The sequence below is a fragment of the Maylandia zebra genome, linkage group LG10 (assembly GCF_041146795.1).
Source record: "Maylandia zebra isolate NMK-2024a linkage group LG10, Mzebra_GT3a, whole genome shotgun sequence".
Taxonomy (NCBI): Eukaryota; Metazoa; Chordata; class Actinopteri; order Cichliformes; family Cichlidae; genus Maylandia; species Maylandia zebra.
Genome location: NC_135176.1, coordinates 929786 through 944785, shown reverse-complemented (window position 1 = coordinate 944785; position 15000 = coordinate 929786). Strand labels below are relative to the sequence as shown.

Here is a 15000-nt window from a genome sequence, read left to right as displayed (position 1 = left end):
TTTAGACGGATGATGATCTTCAGTGAAAGAGGATTTATTTCTGAGGCAAAATCACGTGTTTAAAGACGTTTTAGGTCAAGAATCTGTAGGGCCCAGACTCCTATACAGGAAGTTTGGTTTGGCTCTCTGATTTTAAAACAAAGGTCCTAATTTCGGATCCTGTGGGTCTTCCCCAGTAGGGAATGCACAGTCCGAATGGAGCCGGTGTGGGTGAAGGGATTCACCCAGTACCAACACTGATAAAATAAGTAAAAATCTTGCAGGTCAAATCCTGTCAGTCCCACTTGTTAACGTAGCTCACCTACTGATCGTGGCACTTGTAATTTCTGGGTTGATTTTAGAGGCCTCGATAGTAGTAGGTCTCTAGGAAATGTTATAATTAAAGTGCTAGAATAACCTGCAAGATCAGTTTGCACTAGTAAAGAAGAACACTCAGATTATTACCTTTTACTATTCACAAAAGGTTAAATATCCACAATTTAGACTTTAATTGCAAAAAATGAACCACCTCCAAAATCAGCACTCCCTCCTCTGACCTAATGCTGACCTTGATGCACTTATACTGAAACAATGATTTTAAAACATAAATTAAATGGTAGCAATTGTATACAGCGTGTCCGTCTCCCAAAACCAAACTGAACTGGTTCCCTAGAACAGAGCTTCCCAAAGTGTGAGGCCCGCCCCCTAGGGGGGGCACAGAGCTATTGCAGGGGGGGGGGGGGGGGGGGGGGGGGGGTATGAAAAGGGAAAAAAACCCAAAACGCTTGGACACGGGGCACCACACAAACGCAAAGCAGGAGATGAAGCATCGCTGAATATGTTTCCAAACCAACTTCATTCTGAGACAAAGACTAGAAAATATGATGAAGCAAATCTGCCCTTTGGCTTCACCTGCACAAGTGCCGAGGTAGGTCTCCCTGCAGGATTGGTTTTCCCTGCGTCGGGAGCAGCGCTGGGCTGTTCAAATCACGGACAAACAGGATCCCACATTCTTGAGTGTTCACAAACACTTGTTGTAATGACTAACTACTCCTGACATGTTGGAGATGTTTGCTCTTTATACAGTAAAGTTACAGCGGGATACAAATAACATCAGGCTGATCCTGCCACAGTTTGTTCCCCCTGTCTAAATCACAGACAAACAGGATCCAACAGTTGTTTATGTTTTTAAACCCATTTTGCACAGAGAGGTGTTTTTTGAAAAATGTATTGATGCAATGTTGAACATTATTACACAGGAAAAAACAACTACATGTAAAATAATTACACTGTGACGCCTCTGCCTTTGTAAATGGAGGGACAGTAACTGCGTGTAAAACCTGCAGACAGTCAGATTAACAGTATTTTGTCTCTCTCTGTCTTTCTGCAATTCATCTCATGTAAACAATAACGTGGCCACAGCGTGACGCGAATAAAGGCTCATACCTTTGACGTTGTGTGATGAACTCTGTATTCCTCGTCCACATGTTAAACGCAAAAAAGGAGTTTTAAAAAATCTCAGTTTTCGGTGATTCGAAACACCGTTTACGTGGACGAAACAGCTGCGTGTTCAAAAACACCCGTGTAGGTGCGGACGCAGCGTAAAAGAGTTAGTAGTTTATTTTATTACTACCTATTTTTCTTGTAAAACAAAGGGGGGCCCAGCAAAAAAAGTCTGGGAACCACTGCCCTAGAAGATGGCCTGAAAACTGAAGGCTCTGCCTCCCATTCTACTTTAAAATATCTTAGAAGTTACTAGTAAACCAGCGGTCTAAGATCAAAGTCTTGTATTGGGTTCATATGAGGTCTTTAAGATAAGATGGGACCTGATTATTCACCTGTTAGTACCTTGTGTATAGTGGGAGGAATTTTAAATTTGATGCTGGAATTAACAAGGAACCAATGAAGAGAAGCCAATATGGGAGCGATATGGTCCGTCTTTATGTGTGTCATCTGGCTTCATTGAGAGCTGTATAGCATCATCTGCTTAGCAACAAAAATGTGTGCTATTTTTTCAAATGATACTACCTTATATAAATATATATAATGTAAACAGAATTGGTCCTTGTATGGAACCCTGTGGAACTCCATAATTAACCTTTTTTGTGTGAAGAAGAGTCTATTAGATCTGACTCAAACCACTGCAGTGCAATACATTTAATTCCTACCGCATAATCATATTATAATATAAATATTATATAAATAAATATTGTTGTCAGCAGTATGAAATGTTGCACTGCCGTCTCGCACGACAAGCACAGTGATGTGATTATTGAAGTTAGCAGATCAAGGATCAAATGAAGGATCAGTCAGAGACTCTAAATGAATATCAATAGTATTGTTATTATTATTATTATAGTATAGTCTCCAGTGCTGAGGATTAGAAGTGATTATGTAATAGTGTTAACGAGATAATCGACTTCTGTGGCACAGTTTAGCTGCTCTGTTCTGTTTTGGCACCTGGTACTGAAAACAGTAACAATGGAGGAATTAAGCCCTTAAACTTAGTTGCAGACTTTCCAAAAGAAATCTGCTGTAATGAAAAGTGTTACTGCTGTTTAAATGCTCATCCAGGTCATATGATGCTTCAGTATGTCACAGCACATGTTGGTATTCATGCTTCCATCAATGAACTGTGGCTCCCCGGCAGCACTCATACACCCCAAACCATGTTTGACTGTTGGCAAGACACACTCATCTTTGTACTCCTCACCTGGTTGCCGCCACACATGACTCCATCTGAGTGAAGCTATGAAAGAAGGTATTTGGCCAAAAGATGCAGAAAGAGTTCGTGGTGATGAAATGAGAAGTATGTACACCTGCAATAAGAGATTTGTTGCTTCACAGCACCACAGAGAGGCAGACAGGGGACGAGCTGTCTGCCTTCTCAGTTCAGAGAGGTTGCACTGCATTTGGGTTCATGATAACAATACAATAAACAATAAATCCCTTCTGAGGGGTTGGATGTGTGATGGCATGCGTGGAGGTGAGAATGATGCTGGTAGCAGGCTTGGCTGATGTGGGGTTTGGTTGGGCATAGAGGTGAAAATGGAGGTGCTGCAAGGTTCACCTGTCACCCTGGGAGGTAGGACCATTTCCTTAACTGGCATTTCTGGTGGGAAACTGTGATGGACCGAGCAGTGAAGGAAACTTAGGCACAGGTTAAAGTCCAAAAAAAAAGGTTTTTTATTTAACCCAAAAACATAATTGGTTAACTCATGCAAAAAGAATCAAAATCTTGGGCCCATAAAAGAGGTCAAAACAACAAAACTCTACTCAAAGTTGACAACACTACTGATAACTCAAACAAACTGACCCAACTTAATGAGACAAAGGGGAAACTTAAATAGTGGCTGATCAGCCCACAAAAACAGGAAAAGGGGTAAAACACACAAAACCTAACTAAACCAAACATAATGAACTCCAATTCCCCCCCATGGTCCCGAGTTATGGCATGAACCAATTTGCAGTCTTCCTTTAAAGCTTGCTCCGCCCCTTTTCCACCTCTTGGCTCCTTAATCAAGGGACTGGAACAGCTGCAACTACGGTAACTCAGAAAACAAAAAAATTCATCATACATAACAGTGTAAACTAAAATGTGCGCACTTATTTTAGAATGCAGCGTTATGTGGATACGTGAATTAACTCTAAACGAAACTCTAAAAGACATGTGAATGCAAGGTTACTTATAAGCCTCTACACTAACATGGTGGTATTACCACTGTGTGGCTGTAAGTGCAGCCATCACAGAAACCCTTGAGAAGGATCTCCGGGAGTATGTCACCATGGTACCACCATGTACCACCTGTGCACGGAGAAAGAATAGAACTCAATGACCTTCAGGTCTGCTCCAGGCCATGGTTGCATATGGCCGTAGACTTTGTCACCGGTCTGTCTGTTTGCTCTGGCAAGTCTGTTATCCTGTCTATCATTGGCAGGTTCTCCAAGTCCGCCCACTTCATTGCACTGTATAAACTCCCTACAGCATCCGAAATGCAAAACTCCTGGTAGACCATGTCTTCAGGCTTCACACATCCTGGCAGAAATCGTGTCAGACAGAGGTCCCAGCTTACCTCACAAGTCTGAATGGCTTTCTGTTCAGCATTCAGGGCCAAGGCCAGTCTAATTTAGGCTACTACCCTCAATCCAACAGCCTGATGGAGAGTCTCAACCAGGAGCTAGAGTCCACTCTCCGCTGCATCGCCAAACATAATCCGCCACCCTGGTCAACATGCCCTCCATGGGTTGAGCAAGCGCAGAATTCACTCACCTCATCTGCAGCCGGTCTTTCCCCTTTCAAAGTGTCTGTAGGTTACCAACCTCCGCTGTTTCCTGTGGATGTGCCGGAGTTTGCCATTGCTTCGGTCCAGCATCACCTCCACCGCTGCTGTCATGTCTGGATTCAGAATCCACGCTACATTAGACCATACGAAGTTGAAACCATCATCGGTCCGTCTGCTGTCAAGCTGAAGCTTACTTCATCCACGTGCATACACCCCACGTTCCACCCAGTCCAGGCGAGCGTCCTGTGTTTTTCCACGTTTTCCCTGCTCCTCCACCTCTGGGCAGAGCCCTCATCAGTCCATCTGCTCATCTCACCTGGTGGATCCAAGACAATCAGTAAGGCAGTATTTAAGCCCAGCGTCAACATCTCTTCTCCACAAGTTCATCAGCTGAGCTCACGTTAGTCACAGGCCACTCTTGCTTCATGTTTATGGTCTCTGTGTTGTGCCTCTATCACCTCTCTGGACCATCACTCCACTCGCCTCCAGCTCACATTCTCTGGACGCTGGTTGCCATTAGTCTTCACTCTGTTCCCGGATTCATTCCTCCCCCCCTGCCTGCCCTCCTGCCTACGGCTCCTGTAGATCAGATAAAACAGGTCAGACTCTCTCCACACACCCACCTTCCAGGACGCCCACCCAGCCACTCCCTCTCCCCACCGAGCCTCACACACTCCAATTCAATTCAATTCAATTTTATTTATATAGCGCCAAATATAAAATGAGCTCACGTCGCTAACCTGGTCACAGAGGGAGTACCGGCAATGTAGCATCATGATGCTAACGGAGTCGTGGCTAACACCGCTAACTCCGGACACAAGCGTGACACTACCGGGATTTCAGATGCTGCGAGCGGACAGGACGAGAGAGAGCGGTAAGAGGAAAGGAGGGGGACTGGCAGTTTTTGTGAACGACAGATGGTGTAACCCTGGGCACATCACTGTGAAAGAACAACTCTGCAGCAGAGACATTGAGCTGTTAGCCGTTAGCATGCGTCCGTACTATCTGCCCCGGGAATTCTCGCATGTTATCGCAATAACAGCGTATGTCCCCCCCCTCGGCCAACGCGGATGCAGCCTGTGACACTCTCCACTCAGTGGTCAGCAGACTGCAAACACAATCTCCGAGAGCCCTTCTCATAATATCAGGGGACTTCAATCATGCCTCTTTGGACTCCACACTGCCCACCTTCACCCAGTATGTGACCTGCCCAACCAGAGTCAATAAAACACTGGACTTACTGTATGCCAATGCTGAAGAGGCATACAGTTCATCACCTCTCCCTCCACTGGGCAAATCTGACCACAACCTGGTGCACCTTGTCCCTGTGTATGAGCCCTTAGTGCGCAGGGTGCCACCAGCCACCCGCACAGTGCAGAGATGGTCAGAGGAGAGCGAGGAGGCTCTTAAGGATTGTTTTGAGTCGACTGTGTGGGAGGTGATCTGTGACGACCATGGAGAGGACATCGACAGCCTTACTACATGCATTACTGACTATATTAATTTCTGTGTGGATAACACCGTACCTACCAGGACTGTACGGTGTTTCTCCAACAACAAACCTTGGATTACCCCAGAAATTAAAGCTGTCCTCAAGCAGAAGAGGAGGGCCTTCAAATCCAAAGACAAAGAGGAGTTGAAAAGGGTGCAGAGAGAGTTGAGGGGACTGATAAGGAATGGGAAGGACAGCTACAGGCAGAAGATGGAGAACCAGCTTCAGCAAAACAACGTTGGTGAAGTCTGGAGAGGCCTCAGAACCATCTCGGGCCACAAACAGCAGAACTCTCTGCCTGGGAGGGATGTGAGGTGGGCAAATGAACTGAATCATTTCTTCAACAGATTTGATTCAACCATGAGACAGTCTACAACATCGGCTGCAGACTCACCCACCCCCACTGCTGCTGTTCCACCTCAGACACTTCACACCTCCTCTATTCACCCTGCTCACTCCCCCCCACCCCCAACAACAGCATCCAATACACACTCAACACAAGGCTCCAGCCTGTCTCTCTCAACCACCCAGGTTAGGAGGGAACTGAGGAGGATTAATGGCAAGAAGGCAGCGGGCCCAGATGGCATCAGCTCGAGGGTCGTCAGGTCCTGCGCGGACCAACTGTGTGGGGTGATGGAGCACCTCTTCAACCTGAGCCTGAGGTTGGGAAGAGTCCCACAGCTCTGGAAAACCTCCTGTGTTGTACCAGTGCCAAAGACTTCACGCCCCAAGTACCTCAACAGCTACAGGCCGGTGGCTCTGACATCCCACCTGATGAAGACCCTGGAGCGGTTGGTCCTGGCTCAGCTTCGGCGCCTAACAAGCTCATCACTGGACCCACTTCAGTTTGCCTACCAGCCTGGCATTGGCGCGGATGATGCCGTCATTCACCTCCTACATCGTTCCCTCGCTCACCTGGAGACCGCTGGAAGCACTGTGAGAATCATGTTCTTTGATTTCTCCAGTGCCTTCAACACTATTCTTCCCTCGGTTCTAAAGGACAAGCTGGTGAACTCTGGAGTGGACCATCACCTCACTACCTGGATTTTGGACTACCTCACCGACCGACCACAGTATGTGAGGACTCAGGGCTGTGTGTCGGACAGGGTCGTCTGCAGTACGGGGGCCCCACAGGGAACGGTTCTGGCTCCGTTCCTCTTCACCATCTACACTGCAGACTTCTCCCACAATTCCACCCAGTGCTTCCTGCAGAAGTTCTCTGATGACTCTGCAATAGTCGGCCTCATCACTGATGGGGACGACAAGGAGTACAGAGGACTGACTCAAGACTTTGTGGACTGGTGCCAGCTGAACTACCTCCAGATCAACGCCAGTAAAACCAAGGAACTGGTGGTAGACTTCCGCAGGCACAAGTATTCTCCACTGCAACCACTGAACATCCAAGGTATGGACATTGAGGCTGTGGACAGCTACAGGTACCTTGGTGTTCATCTGAACAACAGACTGGACTGGACTCATAACTCAGACGCCCTCTACAGGAAAGGGCAGAGCAGGCTGTACCTGCTGCGGAGACTCAGGTCGTTTGGGGTGGAGGGCCCACTCCTGAAGACCTTCTATGACTCTGTGGTGGCTTCTGCTATCTTTTATGGTGTGGTCTGCTGGGGCGGCAGCATCTCTGCTGGGGACAGGAAGAGACTGAACAGGGTGATCCGAAGGGCCAGCTCTGTTCTAGGATGCCCTCTGGACCCAGTGGAGGTGGTGAGTGACAGGAGAACGGCGGCTAAGCTGTCATCCCTGTTGGACAACATCTCCCACCCCATGCAGCAGACTGTGACAGCACTGAGCAGCTCCTTCAGTGGGAGACTGCGGCACCCACGGTGTGGGACGGAGAGATTTCGCAGGTCTTTCCTCCCCACTGCTGTCAGACTCCACAACAAAGACTTTAACTGAACAAACACACACATCCACACATATGCAATAATACTAAGTGCAATAATCCTTTCTGTCATCGTTGTATTTTTACTCAGTTGTATATAGTATTTGTATTTGTATTCTATTTTTATCTTATTGTATATTTATTTTATTTTATTCTACTGTATATAGTATATTATTTTATTCTATTCTGTACAGCTGTGTACTGTATTTATTCTTATTGTATTCTAATTTTTGCGTCATAACTTTTGCACTGTCCACTTCCTGCTGTGACAAAACAAATTTCCCACGTGTGGGACTAATAAAGGTTATCTTATCTTATCTTATCTTATCTTATCTTATCTTATCTTATCTTATCTTATCTTATCTTATCTTATCTTATCACAACAAACTCAATGCATCATGGGAATCCCCGGCAGCCTACGTCTATTGCAGCATAACTAAGGGAGGATTCAGGGCCACCTGGTCCAGCCCTAACTATACGCTTTAGCAAAAAGGAAAGTTTGAAGCCTGATCTTGAAAGTAGAGATAGTGTCTGTCTCCTGAATCCAAACTGGAAGCTGGTTCCACAGAAGAGGGGCCTGAAAACTGAAGGCTCTGCCTCCCATTCTACTTTTAAATACTCTAGGAACAACAAGTAGGCCTGCAGAGCGAGAGCGAAGTGCTCTAATAGGCTGACATGGTACTACAAGGTCATTAAGATAAGAAGGGGCCTGATTATTTAAGACCTTGTATGTGAGGAGCAGGATTTTGAATTCTGGATTTAACAGGAAGCCAATGAAGGGAAGCCAATACAGGAGAAATCTGCTCTCTCTTTCTAGTCCCTGTCAGGACTCTTGCTGCAGCATTTTGGATTAACTGAAGGCTTTTCAGGGAGTTTTTAGGACTTCCTGATAATAATGAATTACAGTCGTCCAGCCTGGAAGTAATAAATGCATGAACTAGTTTCTCAGCGTCACTCTGAGACAGGATATTTCTAATTTTAGAGATGTTGCACAAATGGAAGAAAGCAGTCTTACATATTTGTTTAATATGTGCGTTGAAGGACATGTCCTGGTCAAAAATGACTCCAAGGTTCCTCACAGTGTTACTGGAGGCCAAGGTAATGCCATCCAGAGTAAGAATCTGGTTAGATACCATATTTCTAAGCTTTTCAGGGCCGAGTACAATAACCTCAGTTTGATCTGAATTAAGAAGCAGAAAGTTAGCGGCCATCCAGGTCTTTATGTCTTTAAGACATTCCTGCAGTTTAACTCATTGGTGTGTGTTATCTGGCTTTATGGACAGATAGAGCTGGGTGTCATCAGCATAGCAGTGTAAATGTATGCTATGTCTTCTAATGATGCTGCCTAAGGGAAGCATGTATAATGTAAACAGAATTGGTCCTAGCACTGAACCCTGTGGAACTCCATAATTAACCTCAGTGTGTGAAGAGGACTCTCCATTTACATGCACAAACTGGAGTCTATTAGATAGATATGATACAAACCACTGCAGTGCAGTACCTGTAATACCTACAGCATGTTCTAATCGCTCTAATAGGATATTATGGTCGACAGTATCGAACGCTGCACTGAGGTCTAGCAGGACAAGCACAGAGATGAGTCCACTGTCAGAGGCCATAAGAAGATCACTCCACCTGCCAAGTAAGACCCAAACCCATCCAGTATCACTGAATTCAGTGTTCAGTTCTCTGCTCTTTACCTAACCGCTCTCTCGCTCTGTCCACAGTCCCATCGTATCTCAGATACCACACTAGTCATTGTTTATCCTTGTGTTTATCAATAAAGCTTGAGAATCCTTATTGCTGTTTTCCAGGTTTGAATCTGCACGTAGGTCCACCTGCTGTCCTCCGTGACACAATAAAATGGTCACGCTTTTGAGGTTGTTGTGGTGACTTCAGTATCAAGAGAACAAATCGCCCCTCTGAACTCAGAGGTTTATTTATTGACTGATTAAAGTCTCAGTTTGTTTGAGGTGAAGTTGTGCTGTAAGTTTGACAGTAACAAACTCGACACGCTACATGTTGATGCAAGGTTGTTTCTCAGTGAGACGGTCTTCCTGAGACTAAAAGTGATATTCTGCAGAGTAAAACGTGGTGCAGACAGAACCTCCATCATCTGTCTGCCGCCTCCTTCAGCTGTCCTCTGAAGCTCCACCTTTCTACATCAGCCCAGGGCTTGTAGCTTAGCTTTCACTCAGGGCTCTACAGCAAGAGGTGAGTTGATTTCTTCCTAACTTCATACTCAGGAAATAGCAGAAACTATAACTCTAAATGGTTGAGATATCATTTTAATGCATCCATTGTATGTCCAGTCAAAAGTTAAGACTGATGTTGTGACTCCCGTAGTGTGTGAACGTGGAATTATGTATGAAACCATAGTAAAAGAGCATTAAAGCTCCTTTTCTATGTAACAAAGTTAGATTTTAAACTTTCTGCTCATATAAAAACTGTTGAAATGGTGCATATGTGCATAATATTATAGGCCGTCTGCTTTTTATGTGAAGCTTAAGTAAAGCTAACACCAAAGCTGCTGAAGCTGCTGGACCGATCGCTCTGTCGCTCTACTGCTTACTACTTTTGAATGCTAATAGAGAAGCAGGCTTTTCTGAATCAGGTGAAAGAATTTCCCCTCCCTCGTTTGATTCTTTCAGATTCAAGCACTGATGCAGAAACGAACGCAGCTAAAGAAAAATGTGTCCAGATGAAAAAAGTAATGTCTGAATTTCTGTCTTAGTATTTAGCTGTTCTACAACATGGATCAAACACAGCTGTTGTTGCCACTTGGTTTGACTTCAAGGATCAATAAAAGCATCTGTGAGCTTCAAGGAGAGCTACATGACTAAACACAACCTCAAAGCATCACACAAGGGGCGACTGTCACCATGATTGACCTGAGTTTCTTGACCAAAGAGGAACAGGAAACCATCCTGACTGTGCTGAAAAGAGATGCTGAGCTAAAGAAGCTTGAGGACCAACGTGTCCAGTGAGTCAGTCGTTCTATTGTTCAGTCACAGGAAACATAAAGATATAGATTATGAAAACATTTAATTGGACAATTTGAGGTGCAGATAAAAATGAAACTCCTTCAATCTCTTATTATCACATATGTGTGTATACACACACACACACGCACGCACGCGCGCGCACACACACACACACACACACACACACACACACACACATATATGTATGTGTGTCTCCTGTACTATAAATGTAGTAAAGGGTAAGTTTATTAACTGTTATAATTTCCACTGATGTGGTTTCACTCAGAAACCTGCAGAAGTCCGTGATGAACAAAAGCCAGCTGAGATACTTGACTGGAGAATGGTTCTATGAGACGAAGCAGCTTCGCCATCAGGATCTCATCCATGGCTCTGACATCATCAGGGCCTCCATGAGGCGCACATTTAAACTGAAGACTATACGTAAGTCTGCTGCATCCTTCCAGAAGATGTGTGATACATTAAAATGCAAGATCTCTCCAAGCAAAGCCTGAAATCAAAGATTCAAAATATTTGTAACAAGGAGTAGTTTTATTTTCCGACCGTTCCACACAGAGTCAGGCTGCATCTACAGATCCACCCAGACGTATTTATTAGTGGTGTTTTTGTCTTAGAACTCATGAAACCCAAACCGACCATTGTGTCTTTCATATTTTTGAATCACATACACCAACATTAATAAGGCAAGTGAGGCCTTTTGCTGTTGTTTTGCGTTTGTTTGTGATATTGCCGCTGACACACTAATGGCTCTTGGAGTAAATTTGGTAGGTTGGCCAATTCTGGGACGGTTCACTGTTTCACGTTTTCACAGCTGTGGATGATCTCTGTGGGTTCCCTGGACTCCAAATACCTTTTGTTAGGTTTTGTATTGTTGATTGTCATTTATGCTTAGAAATATTTAACCATATACAGTATGCTTAGAGGTGCATAATCGATTGTGTAGTGATAGGATGTGTGATCTTTAACAGGCTGCAAAGGCTTGGTGTGCATTCCACACTGGAATGCACACCTACATCCTGGGAGCATGAGACGAGGTCGTACCTTGTTTTATTGTTTTATGGTAGGATTAACGTGGCTATATCTGTTTTAGGCTAAGTGCCTTTTGTTTAGATGAACTGTTGGACTTCCAAACCAGCAGGTTTAGGGAAGTCATTTATGGGGTCACACTCTGACCCCACACACACACACACACACACACACACACACACACACACACACACACACACACACACATACACAAGGTACTCTTTGTTTGTATGTAGACGTCATATGTTAATGAACCTATGCATATTCATGTAACCTCAATAAAAGGGCAGTGGTACGGGAGAACGGACGAGAGCAACTGGGGTCAAGCGAAGGAACGGTGCCTGTCCGGTTCTCTCCCGTGCAAGAAACATGAAGAAGCTTGCCTACTTGTGTCTTGCTTTGCAGTGTAATTATATTGTCTTCAACGTTCCAGCGGATAGATTCAAGCTACAAACCTATCACCTTTGCAACCATTTTCAGACTGATAGATGTCATTCATCTATTTTCTTAATCATTCTTAAGTTTCTTTAGATCATGACATACTTTGTTAAGGATCTTTTAGCTTAGTTTACTTTGTCAGAAAGTTTCTGTTTAAGAGCTTTATTGATTTAACACATAGACAGTAATCGACCTGGGCGTGGCTAGTGCAGTTAAACTCGGCATTAACAAAATATGGTTGTTTACAGTTGGATAACATTTTCCTCTAATTAAAAATAGCTTCTTAACAGCAGTTGTGTGTGATGTGCTGCAGTGGAGCTCTCCCAGACGTCGGCTGAGAGGTGCAGCTTTGTCAGCACTGAAAGCAAAGACGTGTCCTTACCAGCTGTTTGCTGTGGTGTCCTTCAGGAGCCTCACATGGAGCTCAGCAATAATCAGTGAGTATAAGAAAGATAAACCAGCCAAGCAGCCGTGATTTCACACAAATCTGTTCTTTATCAATATTTTGACTCCTGAAGTTTTCATACACAGTTTGAACTGCACGCTTCTCTCTTACGATTAACACACGGTTCCTTACTTGAAAACATGGCAGTGTGGCAGTAAGCATAATATCTGGTAAATGGTAAATGGCCTGTATTTGTATAGCGCTTTACTAGTCCCTAAGGACCCCAAAGCGCTTTACATATCCAGTCATCCACACATTCACACACTGGTGATGGCAGCTACATTGTAGCCACAGCCACCCTGGGGCGCACTGACAGAGGCGAGGCTGCCGGACACTGGCGCCACCGGGCCCTCTGACCACCACCAGTAGGCAACAGGTGAAGTGTCTTGCCCAAGGACACAACGACCGAGACTTTCCAAGCCGGGGCTCGAACCGGCAACCTTCCGATTACAAGGCGAACTCCTAACTCTTGAGCCACGATCGCCCCATGATCTCTGGCTGATCTACTTAATTTAAATAATAATTTAAAGGGATTTTAAATCTGCGCGGTGGTTCGCACGGTTGCCGTCTCCACCATGGCGCCAGGGCTGTGGTCGCCTGGGTATTTCAAGGTTTCCTCCCATAATCCAGGTTCTTTGAGCTCCATCACATGCTCCACTCCAGGATTATTTGCTCTTAACTGCTCGTTAGGGGACTTGTGCACTAAGTGATACTTAGTAACTCGCTCTGTACCGCTCACTAATCTCCTTACGAGGTCTTATATGTTCACGTTTTCCACTATTCTGGGGACAAGTCCCACAAATTCTTTGCTGCCGTTAGTGAGATAAGATTTCAGACTCAAATGTTCTGCGTCAGGTCTGTGAGAGTCACTGGCTGCTGAAAAGCAAATAAGGTTTTGGTGTGTTTAATAAATGTATTTGAAGGTATTAGTTATGACAGGTACAGTTAAGCTCTGGTGGTGCTTCTTGGTCCATGAGACTGCTTTTGCAGTTTGATGGAGTCCACGTGTGCCCGGCTAAATCTACTGGTGTGTAAAATGATGGTTTGTGTTTGATTAAGATCAAGGCCGAACTGTCAAACGAGTCCTTCACAGAACTGAAAACATCAACATTCACATTTCTTCTGCCAGTAAATTCACAAACAGCTGCTGTTTTTAGAAAACACTTCAAAGCCCAGGTTTGTTTGTTCAGTGTAAAGTTTTGTATGAATATTAAAGAAATATTTGTAAAAAGTTACTGTTAGATATTTTAGTATTATGGGAGCATTTACTGGGTACTTTTTTTGATGATATTAGACAGAAGATTCTGTGACTCAACAAGGCTCTTTATGTTAACCGTCATTTTCTCTTGCTTTGTCAACTCAAGATTTTATGGTGTGAAAGTAGATACTAAGGTTGGAGGGAAAACACCAACAAATCACTCTTTTACTTATCACTCCCTTGCAGAAGATGTTTATGTGAAGACCATCTGGGTTGTGTCAGAACTCACGGATGTAGGAGACCTCTGTATAAGATTTATAGGCCTTGAAGGTGCATCATACTGCAATTGTAGAACAAAGGATTCCAACTGTCTAGTGTTTAACGGATCTGTCAAAGGTATGTTGAGATACGATTGTAGAAGGCCTCTTTCAGAGCTGGGGGACCTTGCTTATATGGTTTTAACTTGAAACTTGTTGACACACGAACTTTCTGCCTATAAATACTGCTGCACAAAAGAATAAAACTTTGAGTTGATTTTGGGAAAGCAACCTGAACAGTCTCTGTATCACTTTGTTCTCCTAACTGCTCCCGACGTCGTAACTAACCCGCTGACGGCATATCTGAGTGCTACTTGAGAATATATTGCTGAGTGTTACTTAAGAATAATTTTGAATCTTATAGGGTAAAGACAAAACTCTGCTTATAGACGCCCACGCCTCGGGGAAACCCGATCCACGGACCCGGGACGGAGTTTCTTTCAGTTACATTTTGAATCTGAGTTCACTGTATGTAACTGAGTTTCTGTTCGTTCCATCCTATCAGAGGATTTACTTCACAGCCGTTTCTATGAGTCAGAGAACGTGCGTTGTTTAGCTAATTTAGATCATTTTACTTACTGTTTTCCAGTGCACGTGTGTTATAAGGACAGCAGTGAGGTTACACTGGCACTTTCCACAAAAGTTAAAAAGTGTGAATCTGTTTATCTCGACTTTTCTTTGTCAACACATCGCATGTTCTTTGTTTACAGTTATCAACATCAGAACCTCGATGAAACCCAACAAGAAACTCTGAAATCAAATTCACAGCCTCGCATGAAGGTTTGTTTCTGCCCTGTAATTGAAAGAAATGACTGCAGTTTCATGTTACAGTGGCTGCATGTGTTGTGTTGTAATCTTTTTCTTGTAGCAGATAAGAAACCCGTTCAACAGCGAGCCTGAAAAGGAGAGTCAGGCATCGGATG

At 44.4% G+C, this 15000-nt stretch overlaps 1 protein-coding gene across 3 annotated transcripts in view; it reads left to right on the top strand.

Annotated features, from left to right (window-relative positions):
* Positions 1-15000, top strand: part of sytl2a (synaptotagmin-like 2a) — a 44404-nt gene that overhangs the window by 1810 nt on the left and 27594 nt on the right. Inside the window, exons 1-6 of one of the 3 annotated variants that reach the window (XM_076888869.1) lie at positions 9466-9865; positions 10386-10634; positions 10922-11076; positions 12431-12554; positions 14788-14857; positions 14949-15000. The exon at positions 14949-15000 is cut by the window's right edge and continues 30 nt beyond it. In XM_076888869.1, the coding sequence (XP_076744984.1) occupies positions 10534-10634; positions 10922-11076; positions 12431-12554; positions 14788-14857; positions 14949-15000 (502 nt within the window). In that variant the 5' untranslated portion in view covers positions 9466-9865; positions 10386-10533. Of the gene's footprint in view, positions 1-9465; positions 9866-10385; positions 10635-10921; positions 11077-12430; positions 12555-14787; positions 14858-14945 lie in introns of those variants that run through there. The other 2 variants (XM_076888867.1, XM_076888868.1) reach the window with 2 other exon arrangements.